The following is a 25,320-nucleotide window of genomic DNA, read 5'->3' as shown; positions in this document are numbered from 1 at the left end:
CACAGCCACGTGCAACACCCGCATGTGACAAAGTAGAGAGCATGAATCTCAGACCACAAGAGTGTTACTCTTTCTGTGAAGTTCAAAATCTAAACAATGTAGTACTTAGGCATTCACATATATGCAATTAAACTAACTTTTTTAAAGCAAGGCAATAATATAGACAGAATTCGGTGCAGCGCTACCTGCTGGGGCAGGGGTGGGGCAGGAGCTGGACAGGGCACATGGCAGATGAGACACCAGCCATAGGGGCACCATCAGCTCCTGGGACCCTGAGAGCCCCTGAGCTGGGGGCAAGCTCCCATATGTTCCTTAAACAAATAAAATTCAAGACCCTAACAGAAGACCACATCTGGACCGATGACAGCGTATGTTCTGAATCCAGGTTAGGCCTAACCCATCCTGGGACCTGCAGTACAGGAGCAGGAGGCCAGTGTGACGTCCTGCACAGAGGGCCCCTCCGTTCCCACGAGGCCCAGGCCATGCCCTCAGTCCGCCTGACCCGGGTCCCGCTCTCACGTGAGTCTGTCTCTGGCCTGCTCTGCGTGTGGTCTCCCGCTGCCCCTGCGCAGCCCTCCCTGGGCCTTTGCACCTGAGGCCCTTCCTCCTCCCAGACCCTCCCGCTTTGCCCCACACCCTCGTTCTCTGCTCAGAGAGGCCTCGAGGCCATCATCCTCCTGAGCTGTGCCCCACGCCCTGGCTCTTGTCCTCACTGCCCTCTGCTGCCCAAACATGCCGTGTCTGTGTCCTAATACCTGGCGGGAGTCAGGCAGGTACGCCCCCGGAGACCCCCCAGGCCACAGTGCAGATGCACAGCCTAGAGGGAGGCATGGGGCTTGTCCAGGCGTGAGGCCAAGAGCTGAGAGCCACCATGGGGGTGGCTGTGGGAGGGGGAGGAGAGCCTGCTCAGGGGTGGGATCCACAGGGAGGGGCCCAAGATCTGGGGAGGAGGGAAAAGGCAGGGGCGAGACCTGGACCAGGCAACTGGAACAATCACAGGGCAATGCTCTGGGATGGGAAAGACTGAAGGTGGAAAAGCATATGTGCATGTACATGCATATGTGTGTGTGCACGTGTGAGTGTGCATGTGTGCACACGTTGGGGGCTGGGGAAGCTGATGAGCTTGGGAGCACAGAGGAAGAGGCCCCGCCAGTCATGAGATAACAGCACAGTGCACACAGCCCCTGGGGGCCCTGACAGCAGCGCACAACCTCTCAGCCGCTCAGATCTGCAGACTGCCCGGCCCCTGAAGGCCCAGTCCGGTTCTGGACCCAACAGCAGAATCAAACCCCACCGAGGCCCACTGTGCAAGCACAGGCAAGGCCCTCCACCCAGAGAGCTCCCAATCCCCACCCACAACCCCCAAGAAATGCCAACGGGCAAGTGAGGGGTAGGCCTTGAACTGTGCGGACCACCAGCCCACAGGTGCCTGGGCCCTCCCACCACCCCAGGCTGCTCCAGGGAGAGAGCCGTGCACGGGACAGACGACGAGCCCCAGGTTCTAGGGGAAAGGCTGCCAGCAAATCGTCCTTCCTCACAGCTGCAGAACCAGCACGTCCCAGGTGAACCCTGGACAGTCCAGCTGTAGCTGGGGGTCACACCAGCAGGTGGAAACAGCTAATGGAGTAATGACCGACCCTCCGTGAATCCAGATACCACCTGCTTTGCCAAGCTGCACACCTGCATGCTTTCTGGGGCACACCATGCGGACCAGCACTCAGAAAATAATCCTGGTCCACGCTTGCTCACGCTCTGCCTGTGGGCTGCTGTGTGAGGGCCAGTGGCCTTGAAACCCAGCACCTCTCCCAGGTCAAACTGAACCTGCAGGTCACTGGGCCACAGAGACCACCCCAAACACAGGGGCTACAGGCAGGTGCTGAGCTGGGCCAAGCAGCAGAGAAGCAACCACAGAATGTGCATCTGCTTTAGAGCTGCCCATGAGGCCACTGTGAGCATGGCGCACACCAGGTCTGGCATAGTGCCCCAGGCCCAAAGGTGGTCATTGTGGTCGTCAGCCTTCAGGTGACACCCACAGTGCACCAGGTGTGATACATCATCACCTCAATTTACACCAGCCCACATGGCAACCCCGCAAGGCTGGGGCCCCCAGCACTTTAAATACGCAGCGCAGAAAAGGCCAGGGACTGTCAGGAAGCAGCAGGGCCGAAAGCGGGTCTGTGCCAGGTCCAGCTCCACCCTCCTGTAGCTCCCGTGCAGACCTGGAGAGCGACTGCAAAGCCATGCAAGAGCTGCAGCAACGGAGACAAGACCATGGCGAGCATCTCGGCTCCTGGTGGGAACAAGTCAGGCCACAACGGCTGCAGGCAGCCAGGCCAAGACAGTGCTGCAGGCGTTTCCAGGGTGTTTCAACAAGGGGTCTGCAGGGACACGACTGAGCAACTTGGGCCCAAAGGTGAGTTTATTTCCAACTGGCTGGTTAACCTGAAGCAAGGACTTCTGACTAACAGGTGTCCATCTGAAGAGCCCGACTCTGCCCGGGCCCCATCCTGTCCACTCTCTCCAATCAATGACTTAAGAAACACAGAAAGCACGCCCCTCAAATTCACACAGGGCCCAGGCTTGCAAAGAGAGCAAACACGATGGAGACCAGTGGGATTTTAGAGAGATCCCAACTCCAGAATCGTGACAGAAACCTGACGTGGAGCAAAGTCGAGCGCCACACTCTGACCCAAGCATCTGCCTGTACCTGCCTGCCTAGAGCGGCTCCCGGGAAAAACGCAACCCTGGGATGGAGGCGGCTGTCGTGGTCGCTCGGCCTGCGCTCAACTAACGCTGCGCAGGTCCTGGGTCTCCCAGAGGGACGGAGCCTGAGGTCAGGAGGGCAGATGCAGACAAACTGAAGTGCTCCCAGAGGTGACCGGGACAGCGAGGGCATCACCCTCAGCTATTCGGCCATGAAGAAGGAAGACTTGCGGAGATCACAAGAGCTGCCTTCAACCACGGACCGAGTATGCAAAGACATCACTCATCGTGCAGGGAGCGACCCACTGGGTCCTGAGGACGTCTGTTTCTCCACCCGGGTGGTGCTGAACACAGATGCACTCGAGTTGCGATAACTCACGGACCCGCATACTTATCATCTGGGCATGTCTGTCTATGAATGTTATACTTTCATTAAAAAGGTATATTTTAAGAATACATACTCCAGCACTCTGGAGCACAAGTTAGGGAGGAAGACGGGGACAATTCTGCCACTACACAAAGCAGCTGTTTCTAACAGTGAGGAGCTCAGCATCCCTGGAAGTGACCCACAACCTGCTGCTTCTTCCCCGTTGGGCCCCAGGTGGGCCCAGGCTGGGGACTCTCAGCAGAGCGGGTCCCCAGATGAAAGGACGGGCAGGGAGGCAGGAGGGACCTTCCTCGGGGCAAAGCTTGTGGGTAGAGGACGAACGCCGGCCACCTTTGGCTCCAGACTTGGCAGGTCGGAAAGTGTGTGCTCCTGAGCACAGCTGCAGAAGACAAATACTTACTGAAAGTCCGTGACCATCTGGGAAACACATCACTGATCGTGACTCAACCGGGATGAGTGGTCACAGGTGACGTTTCCAATAATAAAAAAATAAAAAAAAAATGTTTTTGAAAATGAGGGTGGGCATGGACAGAGCAGGAGCTCGGGGGAGTGGGATGTTCCACAGCCTGTGCCACGAGCTTGGCCTCGGCCGCCCCGGTGTGCCGACTGCCTGGTGGGACCAGCAGAGGGAAGGTGTCAGATGCACGAGCAGAGCCCGGCAGAGGAGTCATTCCCCCCTCGCCTTATCAGTCAATGAACATTAACTGGGGGAGGAAAATCAAAGGAAACACCAAAACATCCCCGGCCTGCTACCTGGAGAGGTGAGACTAGGGTCCTGCTACCAGGAGAGGACACCAGGGTCCCAAAAGAGCCTGGAGAATGGGGGGGCTCCCAGATGGGGTATGGAGAAGCTTCAGAGGGAGGGGTTCCCATGTTTCCAAAAATGCTCCAGAACTTCTGCTGCTGGACAAGCCAGAGGAGCCAGCAGCCCATCTACCCTCCCACCTCAGCCAGCCAGAACAGCAGGCACAAGCCAAGGAACAACGGCTTTCTGACCCTGGAGGGAGGACAGGCACACGCAGTACAGACCCTTGAGAGAGGGAAGTGGCTGGAGGCCAAGCCTGGCTCACAGCCCCGAGGGCCCCAGGGCCCAGGATGGGGGAAGCGTCACAGACAGAGCCCGGAGCTGAGGTGCAGGTGGCTTGAACTTGCAGGACAGAGCACCAGAGAGAAGGAAGAAAAGATCCCAGCAGACGTTCACCAGAGAAGATTTGCAAAGGGCAAAGCAGCTCACTAACGGCTGCATGTTAGCAGTCACTAGGGAAATGCGAGTTTAAACCACAGTGAAATATGCCGTTGCCCACTGGAAACAATTAAAAAGGAGGAGGACACCCGGCCTGCAGTGTGAGCAGGCGGCAGGAGGACCAGGCACACGCCTCGCCGGCGGGTGCACAATGGCACAGCCACTCTGGAAAGCCATTTGGCAACTGCTTATAACAGTTAAACCCAACAATCCCACTCCTCGATATACACCCCAGAAAAATGAACACATGTTCACACAAAGAAGGATACTCAAATACTCATAGCAGCCTTGCCCACACATCCGTTGGCTGGTGCGTGAACTGCGGGAATAAGGTGGGACATAGAGAGGGGCTTCCCAAGGCCCAGGGGTGGGGCTGGGCAGAGGCAGGAAGGCCAGGGTGCCCAGGCTCCTGGGCAAGTTGGGAGCTTCGCTGTCCCTCAATCCCCCTCCATGGCCACAGGAGCCTCTGAAAAGGGACTGACCCCACAGCAAGACTCCACCTTACGCTGAACCCTGAGGCGGAAGCGGGGTCCAGGACCAAAGCAGACTGGCAGAGCAAGGCCCCGGAGGAAGGCAGGAAGGAAGGAAACCGGCTCCATCCCAAGAGAGGCCAAGCCCACTCAGAGCTGGGCTTCCAGGGAACACGCCCAGGTGCAGCAGGAGGTGGAAGGGCCGTGGGGAGAGGGCTCCACCGCACAGCCCAGAAAAACCAGCATAACCAGCCCCATGGTGCAGCCACTCCCCCCTGCACCCTGGGGCTTAGTGACCACAGAGCTGCAGAGCTGCCTCAGCCTCGGCCTCAGCCGTGGAGCCACGCATGTCTCTTGCTGGTTCTCCAGCCAGCCCAGTTGGCTACGTGTGCTCAGACACGAGCCCCAGGCCCGAGCTCTGTCTGCGACGTGTAGGTGCTGCTCAGAGACCTCGGCCAGGCTATTTTTACCCTGAGGTGAGAAGCTGCTGCCTGAGAGCTGTGCCCGCCCGTGCGCTGCGAACACAGCGGGGGACGGGAGAACACGCAGGATGGCCAGGCCAGGGGGAACTGACAGCATCGAGCACAAATCCCGCAGAGCCTCACAGTGGAGAGGCTGGGGCCCCAGGAAGCAGCCCCCCCAGGTCACAGGGAGAGGATGGGCCTGGAACCCCAGGTCTCCTTGCCCCCCCCACCAGCTGAGCACCTCGTCCTGGGTAGCAGCCCTGTAGGTGTGGCCTGCGGATGCAAAAATGCCCTCTCTCGTGGATGGAGGCCAAAGACAACCACAAGTCTGGCTTCTCCTGGCTGCAGAGCAAGTCCCAGGTGGAGGCAGTGCACAGGGCCAGGTGCAGGTGTGGGGCGGAGGCTCAGGCCCACAGAGACACTGTGGGGACAGCAGGGGGTCCCTGAGGTAGAGGGGCCAGGCAGTGGGCCTAGCGCATAGCGTGCAGTGGTTCTCAAAGTGCCGGCCATTCGGGGCATAGCCAGCATCTCACATGAGGGCTGCTCTCAGCAGCCGTGTGGCTCTGACCCCTGCGCAGACGCTGGGGATCAGGCTGTCTGGCCACTTCCCCTCTGGTGTTTGCTGCTCCCAAGTTCACGTACTGTGGCCCCACACAGGAAGTGCCCAGCCCAGACTGCTGGCATTATTTTGTTTATCCCTTTGAACACTTCTCTGTAATACACTGCTTATCTTTGAACTGTTCCAAGATTTTTCATTTTATCTGTGCTCTGTGCAGTAGTTATCTCAAGTTCTTTATATAAGAAGAACAGTAAATAAACACACACGAAGTACGAAAGAATAGTACTTCGGACCCGGGGAATCTCTGGGCTCTGCAGACAGTGCTCCTGCTCTGCTCTTGCGAAGCCCAACCATCCATGGCAAAGACACGATGATGGCAAATGGCCACCTGAGCCAGGTGACAGAGGAGGAAGGGGGTGGAGACACTGGTGTCCGTTTTTTCCTACGCTGGAAATCAGAAAAGATTTCAGATCCACTGCAACCTGAAATTGGGATTTTCCACACACCTCCATGCAGCCAGCAGCGCCATAATCGGTTTTAATTAAATAAACTGGAAACACAAATCTGGCTGATACGTTGAATTGAGGTGGCATGCACTGCATATTGATAGCTCCTTTGACAGAGGATGCGTGACATATGCTACCAACTCCTACAGCCACTTTATTAAACGGAATAAATAAAAGCCGTGTAAAATGGCACAAACTTCACCAGCGAAGGGAGACTGGGATTCTCCTAACTCAACATTTCAGTTTGTTTTAGTGAAATGTTTTTGCTGGAATCAAAACATGCTCCCCATCAGAGCAGACTTAGCTAATCGGGTGGAATGGAAGTTCTCCGTGCTCAGGCCACACCCCCAGCCGAAGCCTGTGTCCCCAGGGCTCCTGCCCACAGGTCACCCCTGCAGACAAGATCACAGGAAAAGCCCGCTGACCTGAGGGGAGGTAGAGGAAAGGGGGGAGGGTGACGGATGGGGGCGGAGAGAGGTCCAGGGAGAGGAAGGGTCAGAGACAGACAAATGTGCAGAGAGAACAGAAGGACAAAGAGGGAGGGAAGAGAAGATAACAGGAAGCAAGAAGAAAACATGAATGGGGTGCGGGGAGCTGGGGCAGGACAGCACCACCCCACAGCCCAGGCCCACCCTGAATCCCAGCAGCAAGGGAATCTGTCCACCGTTCCCCTACCCTTCCTCCCAGGCCAGTACTGCACTGGCACAAGGGGCTTCTGTGGCTAATCAGCTGCATAATCAGACCCCGGGGGGCCATGGGGGTGTCCTCCCTGCCTGTACCAGACACCGGGCTCCCAAGACAACTGAGCAATAGAAGTGATTCCGGGGGGACCCACAGCGAGGGCACACTCTCTGCTGTGCGTCACCCACAGGGTGCTTGCATCTCAGGGCGAGTGACTGATAGCTTGTCTGGGAGGCTCTAAAGACCCGTTAACGAGGGAGTTCTATAAAGTTACGTAACTTTTTATTGAGTGTCAACAAATGATGCTCAAATAATAAACTCCTGACAGCCAGTAAAGCAGCTTTAAGCGCTTTAAGTGCTCTAAGTGTAAGCGGCTTACGGAGTTTCTGATATATAAGAAGTTACTATTTAATAAAAGAGATGGAGGCCAGGTGCAGTGGCACACGCCCATAATCCCAGCACTTTGGGAGGTTGAGGCAGGAGGATCACTTGAGCATAGGAGTTTGAGACCAGCCTAGACAACAAAGCGAGACCCCATCTCTACAAAAAAATTTAAAAATTAGCTGGGTGTGGTGGCACACACCTGTCGTCCCAGCTACTTGGGAGGCTGAGGCGGGAGGATGGTCGAGCCCAGGAGTTTGAGGTTGCAGTGAGCTAGGACGACACCACTGCTCTCCAGCTGAGGCAACAGAGAGACACGTTGTCTCTTAAAAAAAAAAAAAAAAAAAAAAAACATGGAAAGCCCGCCCACCCACAAAAGCCTCTAGGGCAGCAATCCTACTGCCTGCAGTTGAGTCCCGTGTCTGGTCTCTGTGAACTGGAGGGTGAGGTCAAAGTTGAGGCTCCCTTCCAATGTGAGGAGCCTCCTGGGCTCACAGCTGCCACGGGGGCCTGCTCTGGCCCCCCGAGGCACTCTGAGCCAGGCCAACAGCAGTGACGAGGACAGGCCAAGATGGCCACCAGGGCTCCGAAAAGCAGTTCCTCAGCCCCACCCTGCCAGGACCAGCCGTGTGAACTCCCACAGCAATGACCACAGAGAAAGGACCAGCCAGTGCCGGTGATGGCCACCTGCACTCTGGCACCACTGGGCACCTGACTCTTTCGTCCATGGAGTCTCCTGTAACTCCAGGAGATGGACAAGAAGGGGACTAACCTGTCCACTGCATGTCCCACCACAGGAAGTGGGGGAAGGGGCCCCCAACTTACACCCCATTAGTGGAGTGATGGCTGAGGCCCACTGAGCTGCCCTAGTGAGGCACTGATTCGGTGATGGTGTTTGGTCAAAGTGTTCTGAGGCCACTGACAGCCCCGGATCACCCAGACACACACACCACCAGAACATTCGGCACCACGTGTGCCCACACTGTTAGGCTCACAATTAACAGACCAGAGTGTGTGTGGCACACACGGACATAGAGATCTCTTGACGTAAAAAAACAGTGGGAGGACAGGGGTGTCAGAGAGCCCTCCCCACAAGCCTCTCTTCATTATTACTTCACGTAGAGCCAAACGTGTTATATGAGAACGGCTGTCAATTCAGGACTGGAGGTCTATGCGTGGCACTTAGCAGTGGGCCCTGTGCTCCCAGGGCTGCTGGGTATGGATAGGACAGCCAGGGTGGGGAGCAGGAGGATGAACACCAGCACACACTGGACAGTGGGGGCCGGGGCCAGAGGAGCAGGCCAGGGTGCAGGACCCAAGAGGTGGCCTCACTCCTGGGGGCTGCTCTGGGCAAACATGCCAGTGGGGACACAGCATAGCCCCCAGGGTGCCTCTGTTACCAGTTAAGCGAGAGACAGCAAGCACCTGGGGGCACCCAGGCCAAGTGCCACTCCCAGGGCCTGAGCCTCTCCCCCCAAGCTCTCCTCTCGCCCACTGGACCATCGGTCGCCCACCTTCCAGACACGGCTGCATGAAACTCTATTCCATTCCCACCTTCCCCATGCACAGCAGCCCCAGGAGACCCACCGCAGCACAGCTCCCGGGGGCCCCATGAACTCTGCACATTCTAGCACACTATAGAACTTAGGCTTGCTATCAATGTCCCCCTCACCTAGAAGCTAAGCTCAGAAGGGGCAGAGGCTTCATCGATGTACCCCTGGAACGGGGCCTGACCCAGAGGACACACTCGGCAACGTTGGCTAGGGAGGAACTACGGTCACACCCGTCAGCCTGGCTCTCTGCTATGGACCCAGGTCACCCCTACAGCTGGGACATCAGATGTGTCCCAAGAACACCAGCTGAATGAGGAGTAGACACAGCTGCCAGGGACAGAGCAATGGGCCATGCTGACAGCTCCCCACACCATTGGGTGTCCACCATCAAGGCCAGCACAACCAGAGTGAGCTCGCTGGGCCCAGCAGTGCCGGCAGAAGCCTTGGAGCCTGGGTCCTCCGAGAGGCGGGGAGTGCAGTCAGTGGCCCAGAGCTCAAGCACTGCAGCCTGCAGAAACCTCCCAGCTCAGTGACCTGCACATGTCCCTCGACCCCTCTGGCCTCGGTTTCCTCATCAGTAAAATTAGGGCAGTAATAGCACCTTCCCTAGGGATGCAGTGAGAATTAGACAGACGATGCAGGTAAAAGGCTGAGCAGAGCATCAGCGCTGCTAGCGGATGTGGCTGTGGCTGTGTTCCTGGTGGCCAGGAACAAAGAAGACCCTGCCCCATGTCCCAGACTAGGTGACCCCCCCACATCGCAGGAAGGGCTGTGTGGTTTCTTCCCTGGGCTGAGAGTGGCTTGTTGGGGACCTGTGGCCTGGGGAGAGTGTTTGGGAGGCCACAGCCACCAGGCCCTGCAAGGCCCAGCTGCTTTCTGTTGAGCAGATTAGAGCTGGGAAGCTCGGCGTGGACCCCGGCTGTTCAAAGAGGCAAATCGGGAATCTGATGCACCCCCAGGCACCCATCAGCACACAGCCCCTAGGAACAGGCCATGAGGCTTGAAATGCCACAGTAGCCATGACCCAGGCCACACTCAGTGAGCAGAGGGCACCGAGCTCCACAGAGGCCACCAGGAAAGGCAAGGTCAGAGAAGCAATACCCTGAGGCCGCCCCCTCCCTGGAGGATCCTGTGGCATCAGCAGGACAGGGACATGGGCAGGAGGACACGACAAGGAGAAACGCCTACATCCAGTTGGGCAACACCGGGCCTCAAGCTCTCCAGGACCCAGAAAAGCCCCCACATCGGCAAGAACCCACTGGACCCCCCAGGGCCACCTCTGGGCACCTGGAGACTAACTCTCCTCATGAAGCCATCGAAGGTGCTGGGCGCCACCGGGGCCTCCCCACCACGAGCTGAGGGGACCCTGCTGAATGCCCCACGCAGTCGTGAGAATTCAAGTAGATCATGTGTGCAAAATAACCAGCCCACGGCCTGTGACCTCCCCTGCCACCTGTCAACCCAGAACTAGGAAGACAGAACCTAGCTCCCACCCGCTCTGCCCAAGTCCTGCCTGGGGAAGGACCCTTTGGTGACACAAGCCCCTCCCGTCTGTGGTGCAGACTCACCTCCACCTCCGTGCTATGGGCGTGCACCTTCTGTACCATGTCCTCGGCCTCCCGCACGCGCCGGGTCAGCTGGGGCGAGTACTCGGCGGAGGTCAGCTCGCTGTCATAGGAGCCCAGGATGGCCCGCATGCCGTCTCGCTCCTGTGGACAGAGGGCAGCTGGTCAGGGCCCGCGGAGTGGAAACACAGACACGGGAGCATAGGGTCATGGGGTCAGAGTTCAAGGATTCAGGTGAACACTCCGAGCCCACCTGTAAGGAGACCACAGGTGTGGACACAGGGCCCAGATGCCCACTGGCTCCCAGGCCAGCGATGGCCGAGAGCCCCGTCTTTGGCCTCAGTGTCCGCTCGCTCTGACCGTGCCAGGCCTTGGGCTGCAGCGGGTTGGATACTCCACTGTGTGCCTGCTGTGTGGACACGGGCTGGGGTGGGGGCAGAGGCCTCTGCCGCTGTGGACACAGCACGTGTAGGGCAAGGGCCCTTGGCAGGCAGAGGCCTCTGCTCCCCATCCCGGCCTGTGCTCATGGGTCCCTGTGACTTCTGAGTCCCAATCAAACTGAGCCCAGGAAAACAACAGTGGGCTCAGTCGGGGAGGTGGGTTTGAACACCCCGCAGTGCAGCTGCCCAGGCCTCTGGGGACACTTGAGGCTACGAGCATGTCACCATGCCGCCAGCGACGCCCAGCACTCTTTTGTACTTTCTCGGGCAAAAGTCGGGGGTCACATGAAGCAGCAGCACAGGTTTCCTGAGATGACAGACTGATCACACAGTGTCAGGACTAATTCTTAGACCACAACAGAAATTACTTCTCAGCATGTCCTGTTAGAAATGCTGATTAAGGCTGACAGTGTGAACCAGCAAGTTGGGCCCTGGGAGAGACGAGTGGCCCCTTCCTGAGCCAGGGGTGGAACAGACTCCTTCCTAGGATGCTCAAGGGATCCGTTGCCTGGTCCTAGAGGGAGAGGACAGGCCTCTGGAGACCAAGGATGCCCTTGGGCTCAGGAACTGCGCTGCTCTGACGGCCCCCAAAGGGGTTCCCAGCTGTGGACGGAGGAGACCTGGTCCCCAGCAGATTCCAGGCCCAGGCTGGGACCTCCTACCTGCTGTCATCTGTTGAGGTTCACAGTGGGCTGCACAAGCAGAGGAAGTCCAGTCCTCCTTCAGAAGCCCAGGTTTGCTAGAGAGCAGCTTCTCAGATCTCCATGAGACACGAGCGCCCGGGGCCTTGAACCAGGCAGGCTCAGATTCGGCTGGTCTGGGCAGACCTGAGAGTCTGTGGATGTGCTCAGTAGCCTCTGCCCGGGGTTCTGCCCTACTCTTGGGGGGCTGGGGTAAGAGACGGGGGCAACAGAGCCCAGGAAGAAGAGGATGGGTTTCTGAAAGACCCAGGCTCAAGGCCCAGTGCTGCCCCGAAGTCAGCGACCCAACCCCCAAGTCTCAGTGCTGTGGCTAATAAGAGGGGTAGTGGACAGCTGTGACGATAACTCTGCCACAGGCAAAGCGCCAGCGTGGTGTCCCGTAAACAACCAGTGCTCACATCATGACAGCTAGAATCTCATTAATGTTGGCAAACGATGGCCAGCGACAGTCTCCACGTGTCCACTGGCACACACATTCTGGGGAAGGAGCCAGGAAAAGACCAGTCCAGCCCTGGCACTACTGTCCCCAGCCAGTGTGCCCCCTCACGGGGAGCTGTGGGTGAGCTGAAGGGACTGCTCACACTGCGCTGGCTGAAAGAGCGAATTCCTGGCCCCGAGAGAGACCTGTTCACCAGACCGCCAGGTCGCTTTCCACATGGCACTCTCGGTTTGCACTTCCAGGAGCTGAGGCCCCCGGGAGAGACCAACCCAACAGCCCTGTCCCCCAGCACTGATGCCACCCATGCGCCCCTCCCAGGCCCTCCTTTGCAGGTGAGAATGGGCCTAGGAGACCTGCTGCCTCCCCTCCCGTGAGCCTGGGGAGCCCCTGGGGCTGGCGTGGCCACAGCCATTGTGTTTTCTCCCCAGCTGGGGCATAGTCATCACCCGGTATGGACATCGTAATTAGTTGATGACAAAAAATTCAATAAGTGAGAAATTAAAGTTACAAATCCAACTGGAAATGATCATGTATCTGTGGAAAATTTGTTTCCACAGGAAGGTTTATCGAGTGTCATAATTTTATTGAAATCCTATATCTTCCAATTGACTTTTATCGTCCCGAGCTGGTTACCAGACTTATCATTACCCGAGCGTCGATGCCACGCAAGGCAGGGCGGGGGACTTCCTTTCATAAACAAGCTGTAATCGTCTCCTTTATTGACCAATAAATCCCCACCGTCCTCTCCTAGTACGGCGGGCGGGCAATGGCTGGCCGCGAAGAAAAGTAGAAAAAGTTTTTTGTTTGTAGTTTCTCAAGAAATTGTTTTGTCATTAGTAAGTAGCAGAGCAAGAAGTGTGGTTTGATTTGATAATGACTTTTTAATGACTGATTCCACTTGTGGTAAACTTTGTTTTGTTTCCACTTGAGCGAACGCAGCGATAAATCGTTGAACAAACAGGCACCCAGGCTGTGATGACAGAGGCCTTCGAGCCTTGCTCGAGCACAGAACAAAGCGGTATTTCCCACTGAGTGCTTCTGCCTGGGTGCAGAGAAGTCCTGTCTGTAAGCAAGGAAATGTGATTGTCACGTAACTAACGGCAACTGAGATAACGGAGGACTTGAGGGGTCTCAGTGCCTTTGGGTGAAGCTGGGCCACAGCGGTGGAGGGCCCACCCCGGGCTGCGGTAAGCCAGCCTGACAGGGCTGTTCACCCAGAAAAGCGGCAGGAAGAGCCGGGGCCAGTCCCAGCCCTGTGTCAGCCACCAAGCATAAAGCAGTGGCTAGTCCCCGTCCCACCCTCACCAAAGCCAGCCTCAGTATTACCAGGAGGAAGATGGGAGGGTCCGCCCTGACAGTTCTGCCAGCGCTGACACGGAAGCATGTGGGGTAAGGCGCCGGGTCACGACGTGAGAGCCATGTGTGCAAGGACAATCCAAGCTTCAACTCCAAACCTCAAATCAAGGGTAATATTTAGCAGCCCTACTCCAGGGAGGCCCCAAGGAGATCGACCACACAGTGTACAAGAAAGGGCTCTGTAGACAGCTGGGCTGGCACAGGGACCATGCGTCTGCTTGGGGCAGCTGTGCCCCTGTGGCGGTGCTTCCCGGCTGGGGCCAGGCAGGAGCTTTGCTGAGAGGGTCTGAATACATCCTGTGGACCAGCGCACAGTGGGCCCATCACTTCCAGTCCCCAGGCCACCAACCTGCACACAGGGGTTCAACCCGATGAAGCTGGGAAGGGTGGAGGTCCACTAGCTGGAACGAGAAGCCAAGAGTCCAACCCCAAGCACTCAGGGTTGGTTGATAAGGATGCCAGGACAGAGGGAGAGCCAGACGCTCCATCCTGTCCCAAAGACTCATGGGACTCTATAATCCTACGGCTCTAGGTGAATATGTAAAGCTGCAGGAGGGGAGATGGATGCTGTAAAACTACCAGGAAGGTGAGAAAGTCCCAAGCAGGTGACAGAGCTGAGGCAGAACACAGCTTCTCTGCTGAGAGCGTGAGCACGTACGTGTGTGCATGTCATCAGTCTTCACCTGGCCGAGCCCTGAGCACGCCTGCTCACCCACAGGCAGCAGGCACAGACAGGCAGCACTGCTGACGCGGAGCCCTCTGGAAGCCCTGGAGACCTGCCTCGTCTGTCTGCCTTTTGTTCATGCCTGCTACTTCACTACACCTGGGTGTGAGCCTGGCCAGTACCCATCCAGGCTCTGGGGAGATGACCCAAGGACCAGCCTGCAGCCCTGGGTGCTGGAGAGATGCCGAGTGGCACAGGCAACCATAGCGTGGCAGACTCAGAGCAGACCATGGGGGAAGATGCAGAGGCCGGGCCTGCATCCTGGGTGGGCAGGCCTTCCACCACAGGGCCCAGAGTGAGCAGGCACCCCGAGGCCCCAGCGGGACAGCAGTGAAGATAATTACACTCATGCCCTAATCAGCCTGTCCTCAACTGAGCTACCAAGTATAAACCCTCAATAGGCTGAAGAATCACACAGGGACGGAAAAAGACACTCCCCACACAGGGCCAAGACCACCTGGGTAGAGGGGGCTGGAACAGCTGGGCCCCAGCCCCCAGAGGAAAAGCCTGCCCTCCTGCAGGGGAGCAGAGCACAAGCCTCAGGCCCTGGCTGGGGAAGGGGCAGAGCAGGGGGGCAGTGAGCGGAGGATGGAAGCCAGAGCCCCAGCCTGGGCAGGCAGTGGCCAGAGAGAGCACCTGCCAGGCGCTCAGAGGCTAGGCGCACCAGAGGAGCCATGTCAGCGGGGAATGCGGATGGAGGGAACAGCCCAGAAGCCCCCGCAAGCAGCCCCACAGCCAGCTCCCAGATCACAGAGACCTGTGGGGCCCAAATCCTGGCCAACATGAACGAGCTGTGTGGCCCCCCCAGCCTCCCCAAGTGGAGAGGGCAAACGTGCAGGGTCGCCATGAAGCTCATGCTTACAGCACTGCACAGAAAGCCAGGACACAGAGCCTGGCACGCACTAGTGCTTAATCACTGTCACCTGCCGCCATCAGCATCACCGTCCTCACCACCGTTCCCACTGTTTTTTCTTCTTCTGCAACTGCACCTGCTCGGGGAAGACGACAAGAGCACAAGCAGGACAGGGAGAAGCCACATGGCACCACAGAGGCAGGAAGCCTCCCACCAAGGCCCCGCCCGGAGCGGCAGGCACCTGGCAGGTACCCACGAGCCCACCTCACGGCCACAGAGCCTTCCCTGCCCTGGGAGGCAGAGGCCGCCATTCATCTCAGGCCCCCACAGCCAGAGCCACGGGGCCTGATTCACTCTCCTCCCGCCCACTCAAGCCTGAGGCCCATTCTGAAAGGGCTCCATGGGGCCCCAGCACGGGGAACATTCTCTGTGGGCATCTCTTCCCAGATCCTCCGCCCCCACAGCCTCTCCCTGCAGCTCAGCTACTTCCACTCAACTCTTAGTCACTCCATAACTTTTTTTAAGAAAGGAAATTTATGATCATAAGTAGCAGCGAAGCCCTGTTCCAATTCTCTCCCATCACATGGAGTCACCAAAAGAAACTTAAAAGAATTCGAGCGGAAATCCGAGATGCAGGCTCTGTTCTGCTCTCTGGCAGCAGCACCTTCTCCGTCGGCTGACCTTCCCCAGAACCCTCTGCCCGTTCTTTCCTGAGATCCCACTCACTGCTCACAGGGGTCTGCAGGGTCTTCACAGGAAGGTAGGCCACGGCCAGGCGCCTGCTCTGGCAGGAGGAAGACGCCGGAGGCCAGAGGCCTCGGTCTGCCCCTGGCTAGGTCCTCAGGCGAGGTATGGGCCCTTGACCCTGGCTGGCCATTTCCCAAACTAGCAGGGACAGTGCAGAGGTGCTCCTGACTCCAGCGTCCATGGGTTCCATCGAGAACATACACACACTAACCCAATGGATGATAAGCGCTTAGGAGACCCACTTGGGTCAGACAAACCTGGGTTCAAATCCTAACTCTGCCCCACACCAGCTGTGCAACTAAACTCTCTGAACTCTCACCCTTCTTGTGTGAAATGGGGCAATGACTACCCCAAAGGGTGCTTAGGAGATTAACCAGGATTCATTAATATACGCAAAGCGTTGCCTACAGACAGGAAGGACCGATGGAATGGTCCCTGATAGCCGGGGTGCGAGGCTGAGCCCATCCACAGTGTTGGGAAGCCGCACAGACTGGCACCCACGCGCTCGGCCTGCACCTGCTGCCCGCCTGGCACCCTGGGCCTTCGCACCTCCACCCAGAGGCTCCGTCCTCCCCTGCCTGCCCCTCACTCCTCTCATAGGCCTGCAGGCCCTAAACAAGTTGTTTTTTTCCTTTCTGACAACTGACTGTTTGAATCATGATTCACTAAGGCAAATTTTAATTGGGAATTCACATCAGCACAGCATTTTAATGTCACAAATCACTTACACATATGTTACCTCATTTGATCTTCAACACTCTGCCAGGCACAGAGCCGAGGGAAAAGGACTCAGAGCGCCGGGTCCTCAGACGCTGCCACAAGCTCTTAGGCCTGTCCTGACACCCGGGGCAGAGGGGTAGAGGGGCAGAGTGCCTGACCAGCGGGCCTGAATGAAAGGAGGAACCCAGGCCAGCCTCTGCAGTCAGGGTGTCAGCGACCATTTCTGGGACTGGATGCTCTGCGTGGCCTCGGCCAGCCAAACCACCTCGGAACTGCTCCCCAGAATTGGGGGGCTGGAAGGAGGACACCTCGAGAACAAGATGCCAATGCACCAAGGCTGGCAGTTGCTCTTCTATTGCCCAGGTGACTCTGGCCTTGTGCTCACAGCAAACCCCCAGACCTGGCTCAAGGGTCGTGGCGGCCACTTCCTTCACCTTTCTGTGGATTCTAAGACAGTTCCTGTTAACTTCGCTTCCAGAGGCCAGCACGTGGCCGGCACGGAGTGGCACATGAGACGTGCACACGGCTGACCAAGTCGCCCCTGAGAACCCAACAAGCCAAAAGCACGGGGAGCCCCTGTCCTGCCCCACTTGCGTCCTCCCCAGGAAGGAGGCTGCCCAGGGGCTATGAGGCACAGAGACAAAGGAAGGGAAACAGGGGACTTCAAGCTCCACTTAAAAATACGCAAGAGACAGAAGGAACATTCACCATTTGAGACAACAATGGTCTAAGCAAAAAGGAAATAACTTTCTGATGTGTTCTGAAAAACTATCCACGTTTTTGAAAAAATAAAATTCACTTTCCTGCACTTGTATTCACTGATGTGGCAGCAGCTCCAGAAAAGAGACCAGCAGAGCGCACGGGTGGTGGCGAGGCAGCAGCGCCTGTGAGGGCGGCTCCATGACAAAGCCAACACGCGGCCAGCCCTGGAAGCGCATCTCCACCTGGAATCCAGGGCACCAAATGTCCAAATCCCAGGTGAGGGGTCTCCGCCTCGCCTGCAACCTCCACCAAGAGGCCCAAACTGCACTTCCCAGGATGGGCTGCCGGGGCTCCCTGCTCTCCAGGCCCCGGAGGAAGTTCCCACGGTGGCTCCAGCCACACCCTCCTGTCCTGCCATCATCTCAAGGACAGCCCTGCTCACATCCAACCTCTGCAAGGAAACCTTCAAAGGTTCCCGGCACCTCTTGGCCCCACCTCTTTGCATCCTTGCCCAAAGCCAATCTCTACAGGGCAAGGGCACAGACGGCCAGGGACACGAGCAGCTCTGTCCCCAACAGGGGACACTGCCCAACAGGTGCTCTGAATATCTGACATCAGGAGGAAGAGGATCCAGAAAGGAGGGAGGACACGGGAAAAGACGCCATGTCCATCCGTGGAGCTGCGCACACTTGCATGGCTGGCAGCACAGCGGGCAACGTCAAGGACTTTCTCTCCGATCTGTCTCCAGCCAGCCCCTTGGGGCTCTGATCCCAGGGAGATGAACCTGACCCAAAGCCCCAATCACAGACAGAAACACACACCCTGGGCAGGCTCAGCCTGGAAGGCTATCCTGGGTCACCTCCACTCGGCCCTCTCCTTCTGGCACTTACTGGAAACTGGAAGCAAACCTCAGCCACCGGCTCCTCAGCTGCGAGAGAGGTCTGGTGCAGGAGCGGAAGACCCTCCTCTCTAAGGAGCTGCCCAGCTCTGACGGATGGACGGTGGAGGCTACATGCCATTTCTGGCAACACCAACATGATGCCAGCCTCTACCACCCCCGTGAGGACTGACGTCTACCCCTGAGTCTGAAAGCACAGGCCTCGCATACACCAGGGGCATGACTGCCGCAGGACTCCAGGCAGACTCTGCCCCGACTCAGCAATGAGCACCCCCATCACACTGACTAATCGAAACTCCAGGGCCAGGGAGAGAGCAGCCCTGGAGCCAGGAACAGGAACTTCCCTGGGGAGCTGGGCTCTGGTGCCTGGAAGGCCCACCATGCAGAGGGACAAGCATTGACATGTGGTACCTGAACAGGGTGGCACATCATACCAGAGAGCCAGGACCAAAACAGCCAATACCCACAGTGGGCGAACATTAAAACAAACAGAACGCCACACAGATAATGATACACACATATCAGCTTTCACTATGGGTAGATGGAAGAAACCACAAAAGCCTAGCCCTGAGAATTTGTAACCACAGGCCTACACCCATAAAACCAGGGAGCTAGAAAACCCCAGGCAAAAACCTCGCACACAGCAGTCCTAGACTGGACACACGCACGTGCAAGCAGCAGGAGCAAACACAAGCCCCAACTAGAAAAGCAGAACTTCCAACTACACATCAAATAAACACCAAAGGTACAGTTCTAGAGAGCACAGGCTCATAGTCAAAATTCACAAAATACAAATGAAAATGAACCAGCAAACACAAGAATTAAGGGAATTAACCCCACAGTTTTGAGGTACTAAGATAATACAAAGCAGAATAGAAAATAAATATGCATGGTTAGAGCAAAAAAGGATTTAAATTATTAGTAAGTCACAAGATACCATAAGAAATAACAAGCAAATTAAAAATAAAACATGAACTAAATAAAGCTAAACAAATTAAAAATAGAATGACTAAAAATGTGAATATAGTAAATAAAACAACTTAGATGTGGCTAAAGAGAGATTTAGTAAACTGAAAGATAAATCGAAAGAATAAACCAGGAAGGACAAAAGCAGAGATGGAAAACATGAACAACAGGTTGAGAGACACACAGGGCAGAATGAGAAAGCCTGACAGGTTTCTAAGCAAAATTATAGAAAAAAAGTAGCAATAATCGAGAAAATAGTGGTTGAGAATCTTTCAGAATTGATTTAAAAAAAAATACCCAACCTCTATATATCTCACTACATATTCCAAAGAGAGGGGGTGGGGTGGGGAGGGGGCAGGGAGGGGACCCATCTAGACAGTCTCAGTGGACCTGAGCGTGGCTGGGAGACAGGTGGCTCAAGCAGCAAGCGGAGACTCAGCTTGCCAGGAACAACCAGCGGAGCCAGAGGAAATAAAAGTCAATTGCTTACCACCAAAATCACTTCCCTAGGTAAAAGAATAGAGCATGCATTTCAGAAGGAGAATGAGCAGAGAGAAGATTTGAGAAACAAGAAAGAATAAAGAGCAAAGTAACTGATGCATGTGTACTAAACCAGTGACCGACTTTGATATGGAATGGGCTGCAAGAAATACTGAAATATTTAAATACCTACAAGACATGCAGAAGAAAATTACATAGTACGTAGAGAGAATGACACTGATAGCTTTTTGTAAAAAGAGATACGCATGCACATATGTGCACACAGCGTGTCTGGAAGAACAAACAGGACACGCGGCTGCACATGGCTACCTCCAGGCAGGTGAGTCGGTGTCGGGCAGAGGAGAGGGAGGAAGGAGCTGCCCTTCTTACTGCACACTCTGTTTATATTAATAACTTTCCAATTCTGTAATATAGATTGTATTACCCAAAGAATACATTATCCATCAGAAAAATAAAAATTTAAGACAGAATTCAGAAAAAAAGATAAAATCAAAATATAATAAAAACATTCAAGGGAGGTCCACAGCCTTAAATTGTTTCAGAGTAGAGTAGAGATATCATTAATTGCGCACTACGTAAGTAGACACGGAAACCACTAAAAGAAGAGAAACACAGAGAAGGAGAAGGAAAAAACACAAGAGAAAAAAGCCAACAAATTTTAAAAAAAGGTAAGTAAAGAGGAGGAAAGCAGCAAAAAATGGAAAACACAGAAAGAATTAAGATGACAGAAATTACAGTAGATCAGCACAAACAATATAAACAGACTAGATGTTCCAAATAAAAGGCAAGAATAATTATACTGTATAAAGGAAAATAAATATCAGCTACAGAGTATTTACAGAAAACAAAATCACAGAGAAATTCAAAGTAAAATATACTGAAAAACAATAACCAAAGAAAGCTGTAGTTGTATCAATAAGACAAAAAATTTAAGACAAAAAGTTTTACCAAAGGTAAAGAGGATTAAAATGTAATAATAAAAGGTTCAATTCATCACAACTATGTTATGACTTTTAAACTTGTAAGAATGCAACACTTGGCTTCAAAACATATAAAGCAAACACTGATAAAATGGCAAGATTTTTTTTCTTAGATGCAGGGTCTCACTCTGTCAGGCAGGAGTGCAGTGGCCCAACACAGTTCATAGCAGCCTCAAACTCCTAGGCTCAAGCAATCCTCCTGCCTGAGCCTCCCAAAGTGTCAGGATAGCCAGGAAGTCTTTATCAAACTAAAGAAGTTCTCTCCATTCCTCATTTCCTAAGAAGGTTTTTTGTTTTGCTTTGTTTTATTGTTTTCTTCATGAATAGATATTGAGTTTTAATCAAATGTCTTTTCTGCAAATATTGAGATGAACATTTTCTTCTTCTGTTAATCTGAATTAAATTAATTGATTTTCAAATGTTAAACCAAACCTACATTCCCAGAATAAACAAGCTTGGTCTATGGATTATGCTTCGTGTGGAATGCTTTGTTTGGTTTGCCAATAAATTAATTAGGGATTCTGCATCTGTGTTTATTGGAGAGTCTGGCATTAATTTTCATTTCTTATAATGTCCTTATCAGGTTTTGGTATCATGGTTTTCCTGCCCTTACAAAATATTGTAAAGTTCTCTTTTGCTCTTTTCTGTAACGCTTTGTGTAAGATTGGTAGTATTTCTGCTTTAAAGATTTGGTAGAATGTGTCAATGAAGACATCTGGGCCTGGGGTTTTCTTGGTGGGAAGATTTTAAATTTGGGGTGTGATTTCCTTTAATAGGTTTGAAATTTCATATTTTCTTTTTCTTCTTGATTTAATTAGGTTAAGTTCAGGGTTTTTTTTCCTTAAGACTATCCATTTTATCTAAACTTTTAAATTTATTTGTACAAAGTTGTTTGTTGCCTCATATTTTTAATTTTTCTGACCCGTAGTTATGTCTTCTTTTTCAATCTGGTTATTTGGTTATTCTTTTCCTTGATCTGTCTCATCCATGGCTAATCAATTTTATAAGTCATTTGAATGAACCAACTTTTGGCTTTATTGATTCTCTATGATATGTATTCTGTTGCATTAATTTGTCTTATGCTATTATTTCCTTCTTTGAGTTTAATTTGTTGTTATCGTTCTACCTTTTTGAGTTGTATATGTAGTTAATTGGTTTTTATCCTTTCTTCTCTTCCATTATATGCGTTTAAGGCTGTAAATTTCATTGCCTACCCTACGTTTTGACGTGTTGTATTTTCCTTATCGTTCAGTTCAGAATATTTATCAGTTTCCATTGTGATTTTTATTTTGACTAATGGGTTATTCAGAAATAGAGTTCTTAATTTCTCAACATTTGGTGATTTTTCTGGATATCTTATTAGTAGTTTGTAGCTTAATTTGCTTGTGCTTGGGGACTATAACTCTGAATGACATCAGTCCTTTAAAATTTACCAAGACATGTTTTATGATCCCATATAAAGTCAATTTTTGTAAATGGCCCATGCATACTTGAAAATAATGTGTATTCCTGTAGTTGTTGAGTGCAGTGTTCTGTAAATATCTATATATCATTTGTTAAACATACTGTTCACATTTTCCTTAGTGAAGTTTCCTCTCAGTTCCTGAGAGAGTTGCATTGAAATTTCCCATTATGATTGTGGGTTTGTCTATTTCCTTTTTAAATTTTGTCAATTATTGCAGTATGTTTTTGGATGCTGTTTTATTAGGCACATATAAATTGAAAATTACCTTCCTGGTGACTTTAGCCTTTTATTATTATGAAATATTCTTCATTTCAGTGGATTCTTTTAATCTTTAAATCTCCTTTGTGTGATATTAATATGGATATATCAGCCTCTGTTTTTTATATTATTGGCACCTTTTCCTTTTTACCTTTCATTTTAAGCATTTTTCCATTATTTTATTATACATGTTTCTCTTACATACAGGGTAAAGATAGATTTTATATTTATATCCAGCCTGAAAATCTTTTTTAGTTGAAATATTTAACTTAGTTGCATTTGATGTAATTAATGATACATTTGCATTTAAATTAACCATTTGATAGTTTCCTTTTGTTTCCGTTCCTTTAATTTCTTTTATATCTTATAGAATAAAGATTTTTTTCTTTCAATTTCCCCCTCATTATCTTAGTAGCTATGTATGCTTTTATGTAATATTTTAGTAGCTATATTGGCGATTTTAAGATAGACCGTTTACCTATCAAAGTCTAATAAAATTGGTACTTCCTTATCTTCTAGACAATCCAAGAGCCTTAAAACACTTGACTCTGTTTACATTTTGCTCCATTTATAGGCTGTTGTTTTAAAGTACTTTATATACAAACACACTTAAACATTTGAAAAGATACTGTTTTTATGTATTTATTTATATTTATACATTTTAAGAAGTCCTTTTATTATTCTTTATTACCACCTGCATCTCTAAGCATCCAACCGGGGCCATCTTTCTTCTGCCTGAGAACACCCTTTAGCGTTTCCTTTGGTGTAGATCTCATACTGAGGAATTATTTCCATGTTTCTTCATGTGAAAAATGTGTTTATTTCATTTTTATTTTTGAAGAATATTTTTGCTGGGTATAGAATTTCAGGTTGTCAGACCCCCCCCAGCGGCCCCCAGCCCCCCCATTTCAGCAGTGGAGTAAGACAAGAAAAAACATAGAAGGTATACAATGATATACAAAGGTATAAAAGAATCAAGAAAAACTTAAAAGTTATTAGTTGACACAATTGTGAAAATAAAAATTCAATATAACCTACAAATAAATTACAAGTAAATTTAGCAATGTTGCTGGATCAAAGTCACTAATCAAAGTTCAATTACATTTCTATGTATTTTTGGCATGAATAGAAAATAAAATTTTGGGAAAGATATTATTTTTTTTAAAAAGCCTACGAATTGTCTCTCCAGAAAACTTTATGATACATTATTCAGAGAAAATAAAGATGACCTAAACACATGGAAGCATATAGTACCTCAATGGATTAGAAGATTCAATAGTGCACAGATGTCATTTAATCAACGCAGTCCCAATAAAACGCAGGTTTGTTGGTGGAAACCGACAGGTGAGCTGTGAACTTTACACGGAAAGGCGAATGGCCATGAGTAGCCAAGGCTACCTAAAGACAGGCAGAGGGGGCTCCCTCTATCAGACAATAAGGCCTATAAGCGTCACAGTAATTAAGACTGTGTGGTTTGGGCAAAAAGAGATAAACAGACCTATGAAACAATACAGAGTCCAGACAGACCAATACACAGAGACGACCAACGCTGCCACACAAGCAGCACCCTGGAGGACCTTTCCAGTACCTGGTGCTGAGCCCCCCGATGTCCACGCAGGGGATGAGGCTGGACACGGGGCAGTGAAGCTTTCCACAGCACAGCTGAGAGTGTAGACGAAGAACAACAAAGACAATAATATCAAAACATAAGTTCATGACCTCGGGGTGGGTGGGGCTTCCACAAATGGGACACACACACAAAATAATAACCATGTAGGAATTTAAACACTGATGAATTAGATCTCCTGAAAATTAAGAACTTCTGTTATGTTAAACAGAGTGAAAAACTGCTAAAGAATGGGAGACGATACTTTCAATACAGATATCCAAGGAAGGGCCAGTGTCCAGAGTATACATAGAACACAAATCCCAAAGGAAAACGGGGGAAATGCGCAAGGGATGGAAAGCACCTTCATCAGTGTGGATGTGCAAATGGCCAGAAAACACGAAGCAGTGTTCAACCTCATTAACACTCCGGGAAAGGAAAACTGAAAACACAACGAGATACCACCACCTACCCGGAACAGCAAGAATCAGACTGACCGACTACAGCGCCAGCAAAGCTCTGCAGCACTGAGAAGGCCCATTTACCGCCAGGGGCTGTGAACTGTCACAACCACCTAGGCAAACCACGTGACACCAACTGTAAAGGTGAGCGTCTCACACACCCTCTGACGGAGCAGCCGTGCTTCTGGGTATGCAGACAGAAATGCACGTGCATGTGCACCAAAAGACAAGTAAAAGAAAGTTCATAGCAGCATTAGTCACAACCACCAAGAAACAAAGAAACTCAAATGCCCATCAACAGAAGAATTTAAAAATATGATATGGTATACTCATAAGACAGAAATGAAATAATTTCACACAGCAACAGAATTTGAGCAAAAGAAATCAAACACAAAAGATTACATGCTGCATGATCCCATTTATGTGATGCTAAAAAATATGCAAAACTAACTCGAGTGTTGGAGTGGGCAAGGCAGTGGCTCTGGGGTGCAGAGTGTTGCAGACGCTCTGCTTCCTGATCTTGGAGGTGACTAGTTATACCTCATCAAGGCATACTTTTAGAATCGGGCACTTTCCGTGTGTATTTTATACTCCAATATAAAGTTGAAAAAATAATATATATCATTAAAAAGATATTCTGTAGTTTTAGGAGCATAGCTATGGCTGTGCAATCACACTAACAAACAGCTTATGGGAAACACATTCAGTTTCACTGAAGACCAACTTCCTGTCTGACTGTGGATCCCAAATCCCCAGCCCCCGAAGCCTACAGTGCACCCACCCAGTGGGACGGCAGGGGGAGGTGGGAGCCGGCAGCGCCCAGGGCGTTCTGTGTGGCACACGGAGCAGGAAGACAGGGAGCCCAGGAGGCTTCTGGGCAAGGCAGTGATATGCACGGAGGATAATCTGAGAAGATTAATCTGGGAGTTGTGATTACAATGACATGAGACAGGGAAAGGGGAAAGACGGGGCAGAAGAGAACTTAAAAAT

General features: G+C 52.0%; 1 protein-coding gene across 2 annotated transcripts in view; it reads right to left on the bottom strand.

Annotated features, from left to right (window-relative positions):
• Window positions 1-25,320, bottom strand: part of MAD1L1 (mitotic arrest deficient 1 like 1) — a 368,629-nt gene that overhangs the window by 167,521 nt on the left and 175,788 nt on the right. For both annotated transcript variants that reach the window (XM_069486644.1, XM_069486645.1), the window contains exon 13: window positions 10,517-10,657. In XM_069486644.1, the coding sequence (XP_069342745.1) occupies window positions 10,517-10,657 (141 nt within the window). The remainder of the gene's footprint in view (window positions 1-10,516; window positions 10,658-25,320) is intronic.

The sequence above is a fragment of the Eulemur rufifrons genome, chromosome 14 (genome assembly GCF_041146395.1).
Source record: "Eulemur rufifrons isolate Redbay chromosome 14, OSU_ERuf_1, whole genome shotgun sequence".
NCBI lineage: Eukaryota > Metazoa > Chordata > Mammalia > Primates > Lemuridae > Eulemur > Eulemur rufifrons.
The sequence above is the reverse complement of the archived record's forward strand: the minus strand, read 5'-3'. Positions and strand labels throughout refer to the sequence as shown.